The sequence below is a fragment of the Pelophylax lessonae genome (assembly GCF_965119305.1).
Source record: "Pelophylax lessonae genome assembly, chromosome: 6".
NCBI classification, from domain to species: Eukaryota; Metazoa; Chordata; class Amphibia; order Anura; family Ranidae; genus Pelophylax; species Pelophylax lessonae.
In genome coordinates, this window is record NC_138773.1 from 329,380,726 (window position 1) to 329,398,532 (window position 17,807).

The following is a 17,807-nucleotide window of genomic DNA, read 5'->3' on the forward strand; positions in this document are numbered from 1 at the left end:
AAAACTGACATCCTATGCAGGAAGATAGGGGGTGTGCCCTCCGGGACTGCCCATAGGCGTAGCCAGAACTTTTTTTCTGCCTAGTGTCCTACTCCTGTAGGGGGCAGTATAACCCACTGATATGGATCAGAGGACTGCATCCGTCAATGAACTTAACCACTTAAGCCCCGGAAGATTTTACCCCCTTCCTGACCAGGCCCTATTTTGCGATTCGGCACTGCGTGACTTTAACGGACAATTGCGCGGTCGTGTGACGCTGTACCGAAACTAAATTGACGTCCTTTTTTTCCCACAAATAGAGCTTTCTTTTGGTGGTATTTGATCACCTGTGCGATTTTTAAATTTTGCGATATAAACAAAAAAGAGCGTAAATTTTGAAAAAATAACAATATTTTTCACATTTTTTTATATAAAATTCCCCCCCAAAATATGTAAAAATCTAAATTTTTTAACATTTTAGGCCAATTTGTTTTCTGCTACATATGTTTGGTAAAAAAAAAATCGCAAAAAGCGTATTTTGATTGGTTTGCGCAAAAGTTATTGCGTTTACCAACTATGGGAAAGATTTATGTCATTTTTATTGTTTTTTGTTTTTTTAACGAGTAATGGCGCCGATCTGCGATTTTTTTTTTTTTTTTTTTTGCGGGACTGCGACATTGTGGCGGACAGATCGGACCCTTGACTGACATTTTTGACACTTTTGGGGGTACCAGTGACATTACTGCAGTAATCAGTGCTATACATATGCACTGTTACTGTAAAAATGACACTGGCAGGGGAGAGGTTAACTTTATTGGAGAAGAAGGGGTTAAGTGTGTCCCTAGGGTCGTGATTCTAACTGTATAGGGATGTGGCTGTGTGTGTAACAACAGAGATATACAATCCTACATAGCAGGACCGTATGATCTGTGCTGTTACACAGGGGAGAATGACAGGTGGCTTTGTTTACATCAGCCGCCTGCCTTTCTCCCTCTCCACCCGACGATCGAGAGTGCCCGGCGGACATCGGGTCCGCCGATCACACGCGCGGAGATGTTAGGGAGTGAGCAGGGGCAGGAGCGCGCCTCCGGTGGCGTGCGCTTGCCCCCGGCAGCGCGCGCTCGCCCCCTAGAGCCTCACAGGCGAGCGACGTAGTACGTCACTTTGCCTGTGAGGGGCTGACCGCCGCCGTAAATAGTCGGTCGGCAAGTGGTTAAGTGAAAAGGATTTTACGGTAAGTCAAAAATCCCGTTTTTTTTTCTTGCCCAGGGGCAATTTTAGGATTACTGTGTCCCCTCCCCTCAAGGGCATTGCTTTAGGACATCCCTGATAGTCATTATTACCGGCTCTGTGTCCCGTGATGTACGATAAAGGTAATAGGATTTTTCCTTCAACTTACCTGTAAAATCCTTTTCTTGGAGTACATCACGGGACACAGAGGTCCCTCCCCTCTTTTCTGGGATCTTCATTGTTTGCTTCAAAAACTGAGGTTCTTCCTGTATGGGAGGAACTTCCTGTCTATTGGTTGCCAGTGTCCATTCACCTAAAGGTAGCGTATAACCCAGATTAAACACAATAGGCTAGGTGGGACTTTAAGTGAGACCCCAGCAGGTGGTGCCCGGCATCTCCATCCCTGTATCATGAAAAAAATGAGGTTAAAGGATTATAAGAGGTGCATGGAAGTCAGCCAGCCCCCAGTCTGATGTACTCACCCTCCAGTCTGTCACCAACCAAGTAGACCCAGATAGTCATTATTACCGGCTCTGTGTCCTGTAATGTACTCCAAGAAAAGGATTTTACAGCTAAGTTGAAGGAGAAATCCTATTTTTTTACATGTATGTGAGAAGTGTCAGAATTGGCGCGGTAGGGAAGCGGTTAAACTGAGGCGAAGATTTGCTTTACTTGAAAAGCATTGATAACTTACAGTAAATATTTAATTTGTTTTTTCTTTCCCCCACCAGTATTTCTCTCGGACGGACCGAGTCCTAAAGCACAAGCGCATGTGCCATGAGAACCGGGAACGCAAAGTGAGTAAAAGTGGCAGCAAGTCCAGCCTGTTATCCCCGGACGGCGACATCTTCTCTGCCCTGGCCAAAGAAGGAGCGTTACCGAAGAAGAAGCAGAGGACGGACAAGATGAAGCTGCTGGGGCTAAACGACAAGGAGGGCGCCCTGGAAAAGGTGGAGCAGAAGAAGGATAAGGCGGAGTTCCTGCCCCTGTACCCCAACAGTACCAAAGTGAAAGACGAGTACATGGTGACGGAATACTCAGTGGAAATGCCTCATCCCTCCGTCAGCGACTTGCACCTCCAGGAAGATGTGTCCGCTGCCATCAGCCCCCCAAAACTGCTGATTAAAAAAGTGAACAACAAAAAGAGCGTCAAACACGCCCTGGAGCAGAGCCAATCGCTGGAGCAGAGCCAGGCCATGGCAGCGCTCACTGCTTTCGATGACGGCAAAGTGGCCAAGTATACTTTCGAACTGGTGGACAAGCAGGCCCTGCTGGATTCCGGAAGCAACTCGGACATGGACCACGGCGACCCGATGCAGGAGGGGACCGCCAAACCGACCAACAGCAGCGTCAGCTACGACGAGGCCATGCAGTTCTCCAAGAAAAAGCGCTACCTGCTGGCGGCCACCAGCAACAGCAGCAGCCGTGAGTACGCCCTGAATGTGGGCACCATGGCTTCCCAGCCGTCGGCCACGCAGGCGGCCGTAGCCAGCGTCATGGATGAGAGCAGCACAGCCGCCCTTCTAGATGCTCAGGCGCTGAACGTGGACATTAAGGCCAACCATGAGAAGAACGTGATTCCGGACGAAGTGCTGCAGACGTTGTTGGATCATTATTCGCACAAAGCCAATGGGCAGCACGAGATCGCCTTCAGCGTAGGAGATACCGAAGTCACGTCCAGCATCTCCATCAACTCCTCGGGGGTGGGGGAGACCAGCCAGCCGGAGAACCTTGGTGCCACCGCCCAGGTCTCTCAGTCTGACAAGGCCAGCATGCTGCAAGAGTATTCAAAGTTTCTGCAGCAGGCTTTGGAACGGACCAGCCAAAACGATGCCTATCTGAACAATACGAGCCTTAACTTCGTCACCGATAGCCAGGCTCTCACCAATACGGCAGCCTTTCCTGCGCTGGACAAACACGTCTACACCACGCTGCCCATCACCACGTACCGAGCAAGCATGACTGCCCCGCTGAGGGTGTCACCCGACAAATCTCACTTCGGACTCATAGTGACCGATGCCCAAAGCACCTTCAGCTTTCCAGCGGACGATGGAAGCCACGCCTCCCCCACAACTTCATCATCGGCGCAGGATTTCATAGATCAAGTGACAGCTCAGAAGAAGCCTGAGACGCAGCAGACTGTCCACCAGACCTACCAGCTGGCTGCGTTCGAGCAGCCGTTCAGAGCGCAGTACCACGGCAGCCGCCCCCCCGGAATATCGCCCCAGTTCAGCCCCGCCAATGGACAGGTCAACCTGCGGCAGCCCGCAGCCAGCACCGACTTCTCAGAATTCCCCCTGGTGAATGTAAGCGAGAGCAGGACCCCCTTGGCTTCAACCCCCGACCCGGCCACAAGCCAGACCTTTGGCTAACACTTTCAGTCGAAGCCCCTTTTGTATCCAGAAGGGGGGAATGTTGCACCTTGCTAAATCTTAACAGGAAGCCGGCGTGTTAAAACAGCAGTCTGCCCCCCCACTCCCAGCGCCTATGTAATGCCCCCGCTTCTTCACTTCTGCAAGGAAACTGGATTGCAGGTGTCAGTATTGTGTGCGCTGGGAGCGGAGTGCTTCCCCAGACTGGAATACTAGGATTGGGGCGTGCCGCTCGGTCTGGTACACTGGTAGTCGCTTGTTGTGGGGGGGGAGCTGGGGGCTGTATTTTGGCTTTGCTGTGTTCAGGCTGCTGTTTTAACCCTTTTGAGGCCACCGGCGAAGCTGTTTTTTTTTTTTTTTTTAACCTGAAAAAGTATAAAATCCTCTATGGCACTTTAAAGAGACCTGTTTGATATTGTGGCCCTGGATAAAAAGGGTCCGCTCCTCAGTCCTTCTGTTTTTTTAATGTCACGGTAGAGGAGTGGGGCTGATTTAAGACTGATGAAGAGGGACGGGGCCCTGGGTGGCACCCCAACAATCCCCGTTACCTCTATCCATATACATGAAATGACAGGACTCTGGCCGTATCCGGTAGAGAGAGCTGCAGAGCTGTTGTACTAAGGCCTTCACTGTCTGTGCAATGTTCTGCAGACATTTCTGCTTACTGTCATTGGGGGTACGCTACCTATGTCTATAGGGTGATGGTGGTATACTGACACTGTAGAAGCCATGGTCTCCACAGGTGCCTGAACATACTGTAGCACTTACCTACAGCAATGGCAGAAGTCCTGCCAGTGCCAGGTGGGGGTCCGTCTCAGGCCTGTGAGAATGTATAGACCTGCCGCAGCCCCCCCGTTCCCATGGTAGGCAATGACCGACCTCCGTATTGTATTGCTGAGCTTGTACAGCGCCATCGGTAGGTTCCTGAGATCTGCAGGGGGGACCTCCTGAATACACGAGTCCACAGGAGTGACGTTTTGATTGGTTGATACGCAGGCGCGGTGCGGGGATAAACGCACTCCTAATGGCAGTCTGCGCAGGGCCTTAGCACGGTATGACTCAGTAATAAGCAGATTCTCACACGGTGAGAGGAAAAAAAAGCACTTATCAGCAGCTCTATTGATTTATATTTTGTTCATTCGTCCTCCCAATGGATTTTAGGCGCTTGTCGGTCTGTGCATCTGGTAATATGACGCTCTCGGCGCAGCAGCGCCCACACACACCATACATATCTATATGTAGCGGGATTTGTATGTGTTTTTAAGGGTTTTTATGTTAATTCTGGTACAGAGCATGTCCTCTGGTCATCCTATGAAGCTTTGTGACAACGTTTCATGTTTTTAAAATGAACCCGCGTAATTTGGGGGGGCGTCAGGTATTGTTTATTAAATAGCTTGCCTTCCCCTGCACCCAACCCATCACATCTCAACACAACCCATCCCATCTCAATTCAACCCAACTCATCCCATCTTAACACAACCCATCCCATCCCATCTTAACACAACCCTTCCCAACCCGACCCTTCCCTTCCCAACCTGACCCTTCCCAACCCGACCTGAGCTCCTGTAGAGTATTCTGCTGCCTGCCATAGCAAAAGCTTTCTTTCCAGTTGTTACACTGGAGGTTTGTAGTCACTTGCGGGGGGTGGGGGTCAGATAATACGCCTTCTGGCAGACATGTCAGTTTTAGAACCTTTAAAGAACTTTTCCCAAAATTGGAAACCCAAGTTCAAAGCCCCATATGTGATATCAGAGGGGTCGCTGCTTCTCACAGCCCTCTATACCCACCCGCTGGACGCAGATTAGATGTGGCTCCATTTTCATTATTACAACGCTGCATTAGGTTTTTCTGAAATTACAGCGTGGTGCGTCTGGAGGCAATGACCCTCGCCGCTGCTTCACTTCATGGTGGAGGTGCTTTCGGGGGTTTCCATTTTTAGGGCAAAAAGTTCCATTCAAATTTCAGCTCCTCATCTGTTATCCTGCGGTTTTTATTGTAGCACTTAGAGATTATCTTTTATGATTCTCCACTTTGATATGAAATTATTCGGGAAGTTCTGGGGTTTGATAAGGTTGTATGTGATAAATCTTTTACCCCACAACTGAAAAATGTTTTAAATTTGTCAATTTAGCACTTTTAATAGAGAGAGAGAGATACCCAGAGTCACTGAGAGGTCCCAGTCTTACCCTTCTTTGGCGGTCACAGAGTTGGCCCAGTGTATTTCGATTTGGTGGGTCCAGTTTATTCCCCTTTTTCAGTTACAGAGAGGGCCCAGTGTACCCCCCTTGAACAGTCACAGAGAGGGCCAAGTCCACCCCCTCTTGGACAGTCACAAAGTGGGCCCAGTCCATCCCCCCTTGAGTACTCACAGAGTGGGCCTAGTCTGCTCCTCCTTGGGGAGTCACAGAGAGGGCCCAGTCTAGACCCCTTAGTGCTCACAGAGAAGGCCCAGTCTACCCCCCTTGGGTGGGCTTGGTCTACTCCCCATGGCTGTCACAGAGAGGGCCCAATTTACTCCTATATGATGGGCCCATTGTACTCCCCTTTGGAGGGCCCCATCTACTTCCCTCTGTTGGGCCCAGTGTACTCCCCTTTGGAGGTCACAGAATGAGCCCAGTGTACTCATCTTTGGGTTTGTCCAGTTTACTCATCTTTGGGTGGGCCCAGTCTACTCTTTTGGTGGACCCAGTGTATTCCCCTTTGCTTGGCCTATTGTACTCCCCTTTGGTGGCCACAGAGTGGGCCAAGGGTTCTCATCTTTGGGTAGGCCCAGTGTACTCCCCTTTGCTGGGCCTAATGTACTCCCCTTTGGTGGTCACAGAGTAGGCCTAGGGTCCTCATCTTTGAGTAGGCTTAGTGTACTCCCCTTTGGCAGGCTCATTCTACTCCTTTTTGGTTGGCCCATTGTATTACCTTTTGGGTGGGCCCAGTGTACTCCCCTCTGACAGGTTTATTGTACTCCCCTTTGGTGGGTCCATTATATTCCTTTTTGGCAGGCTGATTGTTACCACCAAAGGCAAGTACACTGGGCCCACCAAAAGGGGGGTACAGAGTGAGCCCAATGTACTTATCTTTGGGTGGGCCCATTGTATTCCTCTTTGGCAGGCTCATTGTACTTTATTTTGATGGGCCCATTATATTTCCCTTTGGTGGTTTTTGCTTTTAAATGCACTTTACCCAAATGACGTGTGGGACTTGTTTAGGAGTGTCTGCAGAAGATTGGCTGGACAAATCTCCGGAGTTGGGTCAAATCTCTAACACAATGAAAGCTTTTCAGATCCCTGTATATTATTTCTGGTGGAAAGACACGCTTTGTCTCCTTATAATTGGTTTCCCTCACCTAGTGGTGGATTGACCTTCCTCTGAATTTTACAGATATTGCTCATTGCTGCAAAGAAATGTTAACACCTAGAGCTTCCAATGAGAATTTCCCTTTTTCATTTTCCGATCTGTTGTAGAAAGGTGAAAGGAGAATTGTGACTGAGTCCCCCGGGCAGGGTTTGTGCGCTTATCTTAAACTTTTTTATAGCACATTGGAAGTAATCCTCTAGAACAGCCTTTCTCAACCTTTTAACCTGGAGGAACCCTGGATGAAACCCTGAAAGTCTGCCCTCCTTATACTGGGGGGGGGGGGGCAGTGGGAAGACTGTTCCCCTACATTGGGGGGTCAGTGGGAAGATTGTTCCTCTACATTGGGGGTTAGTGGAAAGACTGTTTGCCCTACATTGGGTGATCAGTAGGAAGACTGTTCCCGTTATATTGGGGGGGGGGGGTGAGTGGGAAGACTGTTCCCCTTACATTGGTGGTTTAGTGGGTAGACTGTTCCCCTTACATTAGGGAGTCATTGGGAAGACTGTTCCTGTTACATTGGGGGGTCAGTGGGAAGACTGTTCTCCTTATATTGGGGGGTCAATGGGAAGACTGTTCCCCTTACATTAGGAGGTCAGTGGGAAGACTGTTCTCCTTATATTGGGGGGTCAATGGGAAGACTGTTCCCCTTACATTGGGGGGTCAGTGGGAAGACTTTTCCCCTTTCATTAGGGGGTCAGTGGGAAGACTGTTCCCCTTACATTGGGGGGTCAGTGGGAAGACTGTTCCCCTTACATTGGGGGGTCAGTGGGAAGACTGTTCCCCTTACATTGGGGGGTCAGTGGGAAGACTGTTCCCCTTACATTGGGGGGTCAGTGGGAAGACTGTTCTCCTTTACAATAGATGAGTCAGTGGGAAGACTCTTCTTATTTTGAGGGGTCAGTGTAAAAACTGTTCCCCTTATATTGGGGGGTCAATGGGAAAACTTCCCATTACATTGGGGGGGGTCAGTGGGAAGTTTGTTCCTCGTATATTGGGGGGTCAGTGGGAAGTTTGTTCCTCTTACATTGAGGAGTCAGTGTAAAAACTGTTCCCTTTATATTGGGGGGTCAGTGGGAAAATGTTTTCCTTTATATTGGGTGGGGGGGTCAGTGGGAAGACTGTTCCCGTTATATTGGGGGGTCATTGGGAAGACTGTTCCAGTTATATTGGGGGTCAGTGGGAAGACTGTTCCCTTTATATTGGGGGGTCAATGGGAAGACTGTTCTTCTTACATTAATGGGTCAGTGGGAAAACTGTTCCCCTTATTTTGAGGGGTCAGTGGGAAGACTTTCCCCCGTATATTGGGGGGTCAGTGGGAAGATTGTTCCTCTTATTTTGAGGGGTCAGTGGGAAGACTTTTCCCTGTATATTGCTGGATCAATGGAAAGATTTGTCCCTTTATTTTGGGGGGGGGTCAGTGGGAAGACTGATACCCTTATATTAGGGGGTCAGAGGGGAGAATGCCCCCCCCCCCTTTACAGACAGCTAAAAAGATAATTTGTGTCAGTGTTTACTCTTTGAGAGTCAAGAGGCTCCACTGGTCCCATGTGTGTGACTTTACCATGTGTCACCAGCCCTACAGTATGCAGCACCACCAGGTGGGTGATCAGTCTGCCACCACTGAAGAACCCCTAGCAGCCTCTGAGGGAAGCCTGGTTGAGAAAGGCTGTTCTAGTATATGCCCCCCCCCCCCCCAGATATTGTTAAAGCTTACCGTTTGCTGTCAGAGCATGCTGGGACTTGTAGCTTCTGGAGGTAGACAGGTGTCCAAGCCATGCCTACTGTTGTCCCTGTGCTAGAAATGGACGCATTGCATTGATCCATCGATATGGAGAGGAGTAGATATAGACGTTTGTGCTCAAATCCAAGCACCATGTAATACGTATATAAAGCAACACGCTGAATATGTCCGACCAAATGTATTCCATGTCATTAGGCTCTATCATATGATTGGATGAAGTCATTGTTCAGCTGACAAATTTCCCTCCAACAAAATCGACTTTTGTTGAGCCAGGTGATGACAACAGGGCAACCCACAAAAATAATTATAATTTCAGGCGATTCAGCAACAGGTGCTGCAATTTTGTATAAAATGCAATATGGCCGCCACTGGGAGGCGTCCTGTACGCAGATGGTATACAGAAAGCCCCCCCCAGCAATCATGGTGATAGAGTCCAGAGTGATTTCTTTATTAAATTATCAATAGAATGAGAGCAGACGCATTTCAATAAAAAAAAAAAAAATCTCCAGCAGGCTTCAGGAAGTACGCTCCCAGTGACCCTGTCATGAGCTCTGTGAAATTTGGTTGCATCAAAATACTCAAAAATGTTGTAAATGAAGAGCTGGCTGTAGCTGGGTGATTTGCCCTCACCTTTTCAGCATTGCAGCTTCAGTCTAAAGTTATGACTCCCCCATAAACGGGCAGCAGTGGAATAATCCGGAGAGAAGAGAGGAAGGAGCGTCGTCTCCGACCAGCAAGGTGTAGGATTTGAGCACAGACTTTCTTATCGCTTCTACCGATTTCTGATGTTTCGGGGATGGGCAGAGAAAGGTCTTTCTTGGAGACAGGTCCTCTTTGCACTGACCTGCGGTCCATCTTCTTCACTCTCCTGGGTGTTCTGTGTGTTGGGGTTCCTGGCCTCAGTCATTATGATAGACACTGTCCCCCCCCCCCCCCACCTGACCTGTCAAAGACCATTCAGAATCTCACACTCTTTGCGCTTGGAGTCCCGTGATCAGCACTTAGTAACTCTGAACATAGCACTTAATTTGTATTGTAAATGGAATACGGCCTTCTGAACCCCCCTCCCCCCTTCTTTTCTGTGTAATGCCGCCACATGTAAAAATGGCTCTTTCCTTCCGGCGTCGGCAAAGCCTGATAATTGCCAACTGATTACCAGAGACAGTCCTGAGCTTTATAGATGTGTCCCTGAAAATGTCCCTGGACTCTTTTTTTTTTTATTTTTATGAACTGACCAGCAGTTTCTTAAAAACGTAAGAATGAATTGTATTTATAATCTGGGCTTTTTAAGTAAATATTTATAGAAAAGTGGCGATTCTATCTATATTTTATACACATGTCCTTTATTGGTACCGAGCGACTTCCGGGCGCGGCAAACTCAGGCGCACTAACTGAGCGCCGTTGTCCCAGGAGTGTTAAAGCTCACACATCACCCGAGCAACATTGTCCCAGCAATGACTCGGACATCACCCGAGCAACATTGTCCCAGCAATGACTCGGACATCACCCGAGCAACATTGTCCCAGCAATGACTCGGACATCACCCGAGCAACATTGTCCCAGCAATGACTCGGACATCACCCGAGCAACATTGTCCCAGCAATGACTCAGACATCACCCGAGCAACATTGTCCCAGCAATGACTCAGACATCACCCGAGCAACATTGTCCCAGCAATGACTCGGACATCACCTGAGCAGCATTGCCCCGCCAATGACTCAGACATCACCCGAGCGACATTGTCCCAGCAATGACTCAGACATCACCCAAGCGACATTGTCCCAGCAATGACTCAGACATCACCCAAGCAACATTGTCCCGCTAATGACTTGGACATCACCCGAGTAGCATTGCCCCACCAATGACTCAGACATCACCTGAGCAGCATTGCCCCGCCAATGACTCAGACATCACCCGAGCATGTCCAGCCAATGATAAGACTCAGACATCACCTGAGCAGCATTGTTCCCCCCCCCCCAAAGAAAAGACTCAGACATATCAACCAAGTGGCATCGTCCCAGCAATAATAAGACTCGGACATCACCCAAGCAGCAGTATCCCGCCAATGACTCAGACATCACCCGAGCAGCAATATCCCACCAATAATAAGACTCAGACATCACCCGAGCAGCATTGCCCCGCCAATGACTCAGGCACATCAACCGAGTGGCATCGTCCCGGCAATGATAAAACCCAGACATCACCCAAGCAGCATTGTTTCCCCCCCCCCCCCTCAAAGATAAGACCAAGACATATCAAATCGAACAACAGTGTCTCGCCAATGGCAGATGGCATGTCCCAACAGTGATAAAACTTCGGCTTGGCAATCAAGCAGCAATATCCCAGCAATGATAAGACTCAAACATATCAACTGAGCAGCAGTATCCCACCAATAACTTAGACCACCCGAGCGACATGCCCCCCCCCCCCCCCCAATGATAAGATTTAGACTCATCAACCGAGCGGCAGCGCTAAAACTCATACACACTAACAGAACGGCGGTGTCCCAGCAGTGATAAAACTCATACACACTAACAGAACGGCGGTGTCCCAGCAGTGATAAAACTCATACACACTAACAGAACGGCGGTGTCCCAGCAGTGATAAAACTCAGGTGCACCAATTGAGCAGCCATGTCCCGGCAATGATAAAACTCACACTTTAGCTGAGCCGCAATGTGCCAGCAGCGATAAAACTTAAGCCTGGTACACACTATCAGTTTTTTTTTATGTTTGACCCAGTGGGCTGAACAGAAAAAACTGAGGAGCTCGGGTGGAGATACTATGCTAACTATCCGCTGAGCTATCCTCTGGTCAGCGCTCTCAGCCATTAGCTGCCGATCCGCAGACCTTTTTTGGCCATGCCCCTTTGACAGAATCCGGACGTTTGGCCTGCTTCTGTCGGACTCTGTACACACAGGCCGAATGTCGGCCGGTTTCTATTGAACTGGCTGATGCCACCCAATATTCAGCCCGTGTGTACGGGGCTTTAGGTTTGCCAACCAAGCAGCAACGAGTCCCCTGCAGTGATAAAACTCAGATTCAGCAAGAAAATGGCAATGTCTTGGTAAGGATTAAACTTGGGCTTTGAAACCAAGCAGCAATGTCCCCATAAAGATAAAACTGGGACAAATCAACCAAATGGCATTGTCCCCTTGATGATAAAACTCAAAAACACCAACTGAGGCAGCAACGTCCCCACAATGATAAAACTCAGACGCACCAATCAAATGACAACGTCCCAGCAAGGATTCAACTTGGGCTTGCCAACCAAGCAGCAATGTCTCCATGATTATAACACTGAGACACAACAATCAAATGGCATTGTCCCCTTGATGATTAAACCTCAGAAACACCAACCGAGCGCCATTGTTCACGCAATGATAAAACTCTGCTGCCCCAACTGAGTGGCATCAAAGTCCCGGCAACTTATACTTGCCAAACCAGCAGCAATGTCCCCACAAAGATAAGACTCAGACACATCAACCAAGTGGCATTGTCTAATCGACGATAAAACTCAAAAGCTCTAACTGAGGCAGCAATTTCCCCACAATGATAAAACCCAGACACATAAACAGGGTGCCATTGTCCATGCAATGATGAAACTCAGCCAAGCGTCAGTCTCCCCACAAGGATAAAGAACAGACACGCCAATCAAATGGCAGTGTCCCCGCAATGATGACACTCAGTTGCACCAATTGAGTGGCAATGTCCCGGTAAGGATTAAACTTAGGCTTCGCAACCAAGCAGCAATGTCCCCATATTGATAACAGTCAGGCACACAAGCGCCAGTGTCTCCACAAGGATAAAACTCAGACACACGATTAGCAATGTCTCAGCAAGGCTTAAAAACTTAGGCTTAACAAACCAGCAGCAATGTCCCCATAATGATAAGACCCAGACACATAGACTGAATGCCATCGTCCACACAATGATAAAATTCAGGAGCACCAACCATGCGGCAGCGACACGTCCCGCCAATGCCTAGTGGCAATGTTCCCGTAATGATAAAACTCAGACACACAAAATGAATGGCAATGTCCCACCAATGATAAAACTCAGACACAAAACGAATGGCAATGTCCCACCAATGATAAAACTCAGACACAAAACGAATGGCAATGTCCGACCAATGATAAAACTCAGACATACAAAATAAATGGCAATGTCCCACCAATGATAAAACTCAGATACACCAACCAAGTGTGTATTCCTGGTTGGAATAGGCATTGGGGTTAATTTACTAAGATTGGAGAGTGCAAAATCTGGTGAAGCTCTGCATAGAAACCAATCAGCTTCTAGGTTTTATTGTCAAATCTTAATTGAACAACCTGAAGCTAGAAGCTGATTGTCTCCCATCCACCAAATTTTACACTCTCCAGTTTTAGTAAATCAACCCCATAGTCTGCACAGAAAGGCTTATGTCAGGGGGTTATACAAACCAGGGACCCCCATCAGCTGGGTGGCCACCAGGAGTGAATTGTGACCTCTAGCTATCGGTGGCCACTCAGTTGGGGGGGTGAATTTCCCTCAACTTGCTTTTCTATCTGTGTGAAATGCTAGAAGGACGGTTGCCAGTCACCAGAAGATAAAATAGTCCAGGTGTGTTGGTTGTCCAAGTGAAACGAGTCTTTGTTTTGGACCCAAAATACTTGTCATGCCACTCAATACTTCCAGTACCGTACCACGGCTGAAGAAATTTGTGCTGTGGACATTTAATATCACCAAACGTCCTGAGTGTTATTTTATCCTGAAGAGCAGATCAATATATACCGGATCAATAATCATGTTACCCTTGTTTCCTGGAAATCATTATCTGGTTGCAGAACTGTAAACGGCCTTTAGTGCTCCTCACATCCTACTAAATAAAGCTCGGCCCCTCCTGATGATGATGGGTTCCTTTATCTCTGGCAGTCATTTGCTTGTAGAGGAATTAGGAACTAAACCTTACCTGGGACAAGGAAGCTGTTCCTATAATGGGTTGGTATTGACAACATACCTGCACATTGTGAGGGTGTCCTCCTTCAGCATTGACAGGACCACACATACTGTCACTGGTTGGTCACCGCCATCTTCTTCTGCACCGGCATCTCCGGCTTTTGGGTGGCCACTGATGATGTAACTCCCATGCATGCACGGTAGTGTTGCATTTCACTGGCTTCATCTGTAACATGCTGAGAATTTACACTATACCGTGCAAATTTCTGGTAAAAAAAAAAAAAAGGAAAAGTCGTTTTTTGGTCAAAGAAATCTACAAAGGGGTCACTCTACAAAACTGGAGAGCGCAAAATCTGCTGCAGCTGTGCATAGTAGCCAATCAGCTTCTAACCTGTTCAATCAAGCTTTGGCAATAAAACCTGGATGCTGATTGGTTTCTATGCAAGTTTTGCACCCTCCGGTTTTAGTAAATGCAACCCCAAGGTTTCATCCAGTAAAAATCTCCCTGCAATTTTTATATCAACTTTGGTTCCAATTCAAACATAAAAAATATTTGTAATTTATGCCTGAACCAGAAATGAGAGCTCGGCTTCCATGCTGCAGCAACCCATCCCATTGCAGCCACGGAGTACCAATCGTGGGTGCTAATCCTTCTCCGGGCCTCGTCTCCTCCCCCATATATGTGTGATGCAAAGTAGTGAGGCCACACTTCCTCAAAAATCTTTATTGAAACGAGTTGACGCTCCACCTGCTGATTTCTACTCATGTGATTTGCCCTTTTCTGGGGGTTAATTGGAGTCAAAGTCGGCCATAGAAACTGCGATTTTCTTTCAGTCAGTCAGTGTTGATGGGGGATTTACAAAAGGCAAATAGACTGTGCACTTTGTCCAGAGCTTAGTAAATGAGGTAAAGCTCCACTTTGCAAAGAATACTCAATCACGTCAAGAAACATTGTAACCCTTTCCCACTGACGTAACGCAAGTATGCGGCCTCGGGTTCAAGGGGTTGTACTGGGGTGATGCCTGCAGCTAGAGGCATCAACCCGATACCGTTTTTTAGAGTGGGCGGTCAGCTTTCTTGTAATACCAAGCCGATGCAGCCAACCAGCCGCTCAGCTGTCATTACAAGCAGCGGGAGGGGACGTCCCCTCCAGCCGCCTTCTGCGGCTCGCCCGGGTTTCCCGTCCCACCGGCACGTCCGCCGGTTGGTCAAAGACCCGAACAAAGCCGGATTCGCCTTTGATCAGGTCTCAGATGTAAAAACCTGGAAGCGTCATCATGACCAGGTACTGGAGCCTTAAAAGCACCACATTTTGAAAAAAAAATGACAGTATTCAAAACAGCCAAACTTGGCATTTTGAATGCTTTTAAGGGCAATGGAGGGATTTGGTGTCTTTAGACCCCCGATCCCTGTCACTGCCTATTACTGTCACATCCCCCCCCCCCCCCCGATCCCTCCATAAAGAGTACCTGTCACTGCCTATTACTGTCACACCCCCCCCCCGATCCCTCCATAAAGAATACCTGTCACTGCTATTACTGTCACATTCCCCCCGATCCCTCCATAAAGAGTACCTGTCACTCCTATTACTGTCACATTCCCCCCGATCCCTCCATAAAGAGTACCTGTCACTGCCTATTACTGTCACAAGGGATGTTTACATTGCTTGTGACAGCAATACAAGTGATCAAAAGAACGGAACAGTATAAAAATAGAAAAATGTAAAGCGCCCGGCGAAAGGCTTCACTGCCGGTTTCACTTACCACGAATGGCGGCCGCAGCACCCGAGAGCCGATCCGAAAATTGGCTGGGGTGCCTTCATCGCGGGATCACTGGACAGGTGAGTGTCCTAAAATTAAAAGTCAGCTGCTACAGGATTTGTAGCTGCTGACTTTTAATTTTTTCGTAGGGGGGGGGGGCTGCAGCTCTGCTTGAACTGGCCAAGATTCGAACAGTCTATGGCCGGCCTAAGGCGATGTAGAGGTGAAATGCGTCAGCCAAGCCAGCAGGTGGAGTGTTTCCTCTGCTTGTCTCAGTAAATCTTTTTGAGTAACTACTTTGCATTCCAAACATCTCGCGGTGCACAAATCCAGCAGTCAGGCGTCATGATGTAGTAAAATGGGGTGCGCACAGACACAAAGTTGTTCAGGTATCAGGCCATGGAATGTGTATCAGCAGTTCATCATTATGAGGAAGTCAGGTAAACCAATAGGATTCCTTCTGTAAAGCATCAGTTTCAATCTTGCACTTTGCTCGGCTTGATGTGGTAATAAATGTTGCTCGGGTCCTTCGAGTTGCGCCAATGCATATTTACCGGTTTATGTCGGGGATACGATTCCCTCTATCTGCCCTTATTGCCGTGTTCTTATTTTGTTTTTAGTTAAGCAAAGCATTTTCTTTTCTCGTTGTCATCCTTTGATGCTGTATTTTAATCTGACTCTTTTTAAAATATATTCAAGTTGTCGGTTCTTTATTATTGTTTTATTTCTAGGTCCTGTCTGTCTGTCTGTCCTGATGTCTGTCCGAGCTCTCGCTCTGTCTTCACATTGAGATTTAGATGGATGAAAGGGGCTAGATCTCCTGTTATTAACCCCTTGGAGCTGACGCCTCCTGGCCCTTTAAGGGGTTTCAGATGCCGGGAGGTGGGGAGGGGTTTATGATCATGTGACTGCTGTGATTGGCTGTCACGACAGTCACTTGATCGGAAAGCTTTCCGTTAGCCGCCGACAACTGTGCTGGGAGCGCACAGGGCGAGCGCTCTCGGCACACCTGTGTCTGCAAATTGGTACGGCCAAGGCCCACCCACGGAGAGGCCGCATATTTGCATACCGTTGGCGCCTAGGGGTTAATGTATAAATATATAGGTGACAGTCTCACTTCGAAGAGGCTACTCCCATGTGACAAAAGCGCCACCAAAACATTGGAGGGCGTCTTGGAAAAAGATCCAGATGTGTGAAATGTAGCGAGGACATCACAGCAATGGTAATAGAGTCGGAAGGAATCTTCATCTCATGGTCATAGGTTCCTTCCTCGCACGGGGCACCAATTTCCTCCTGCTACAGGGATATTTTATAAAATAATCAGTAATGTAAAAGAGCCAATGCCTTTTTGGGGGTTCACATACTACCCCTTCATCAGGGTTTAGAACCAACACCATTCTGGGGTTCACATACTACCCCTTCATCAGGGTTTAGAACCAACACCATTCTGGGGTTCACATACTACCCCTTCATTAGGGTTTAGAACCAACGCAATTCCGGATGTGTGAAATGTAGCAGGGACATCACAGCAATGGTAATAGAATCGGAAAAGAATCTTCATGTGAGGGTCATAGATTCCTTCCTCGCATGGGGCACCAATTTTCTCTTGCTTCAGATATATTTATTAAAATAAACAGTAATGTAAAAGAGCCAACGCCTTTCTGGGGTTCACATACTACCTCTTCATCAGGGTTTAGAACCAAACGCAATTCCAGATGTGTGAAATGTGGCAGGGAAATCACAGCAATGGTAATAGAGTCGGAAAGGAATCTTCATCTCAGGGTCATAGGTTCCTTTCTCGCATGGGGCACCAATTTTTTTCCTGCTACAGGGATATTTTTAAAAAAAAACAGTAATCTAAAAGAGCCACCACCTTTCTGGGGTTCACATACTACCCCTTCATCAGGGTTTAGAACCAACGCAATTCCAGATGTGTGAAATGTAGCGAGGACATCACAGCATTGGTAATAGAGTCAGAAAGAATCTTCATCTGAGGGTCATAGGTTCCTTCCTCGCATGGGGCACCAATTTTCTCTTGCTTAAGATATATTTATTAAAATAAACAGTAAAGAGCCAACGCCCTTCTGGGGTCCACATACTGCCCCTTTATCAGGGTTTAGAACCAACACCATTCCAGATGTGTGAAATGTAGCGAGGACATACATCACAGCAATAGTAATAGTCAGAAGGAATCTTCATCTCGGGGTCATAGGTTCCATCCTCGCATGGGGCGCCAATTTTTTCCTGCTACAGGGACATTTAAAAAAAATAATCTTTAATGTTAAAGAGCCGACACCTTTCTGGGTTCACATACTACCCCTTCATCACAGCTTAGAAACAATGCCATCCTAGCGTTCACCCACTACCTCTTCATCAGGGTTTAGAACCAACACCATTCTGGGGTTCACATACTACCACTTCATCAGGGTTTAGAACC

At 47.9% G+C, this 17,807-nt stretch overlaps 1 protein-coding gene and 1 long non-coding RNA gene across 3 annotated transcripts in view; one reads left to right on the forward strand and one right to left on the reverse strand.

Annotated features, from left to right (window-relative positions):
- ZNF148 (zinc finger protein 148) overlaps positions 1–5,059 on the forward strand; it is a 40,959-nt gene extending 35,900 nt beyond the window's left edge. For both annotated transcript variants that reach the window (XM_082262468.1, XM_082262469.1), the window contains exon 7: positions 1,941–5,059. In XM_082262468.1, coding sequence (XP_082118594.1) covers positions 1,941–3,581 — 1,641 coding nt within the window. In that variant the 3' untranslated portion in view covers positions 3,582–5,059. The remainder of the gene's footprint in view (positions 1–1,940) is intronic.
- LOC309558134 overlaps positions 1–17,807 on the reverse strand; it is a 437,057-nt gene that overhangs the window by 327,802 nt on the left and 91,448 nt on the right. The gene's annotated exons all lie outside the window — the stretch shown is intronic.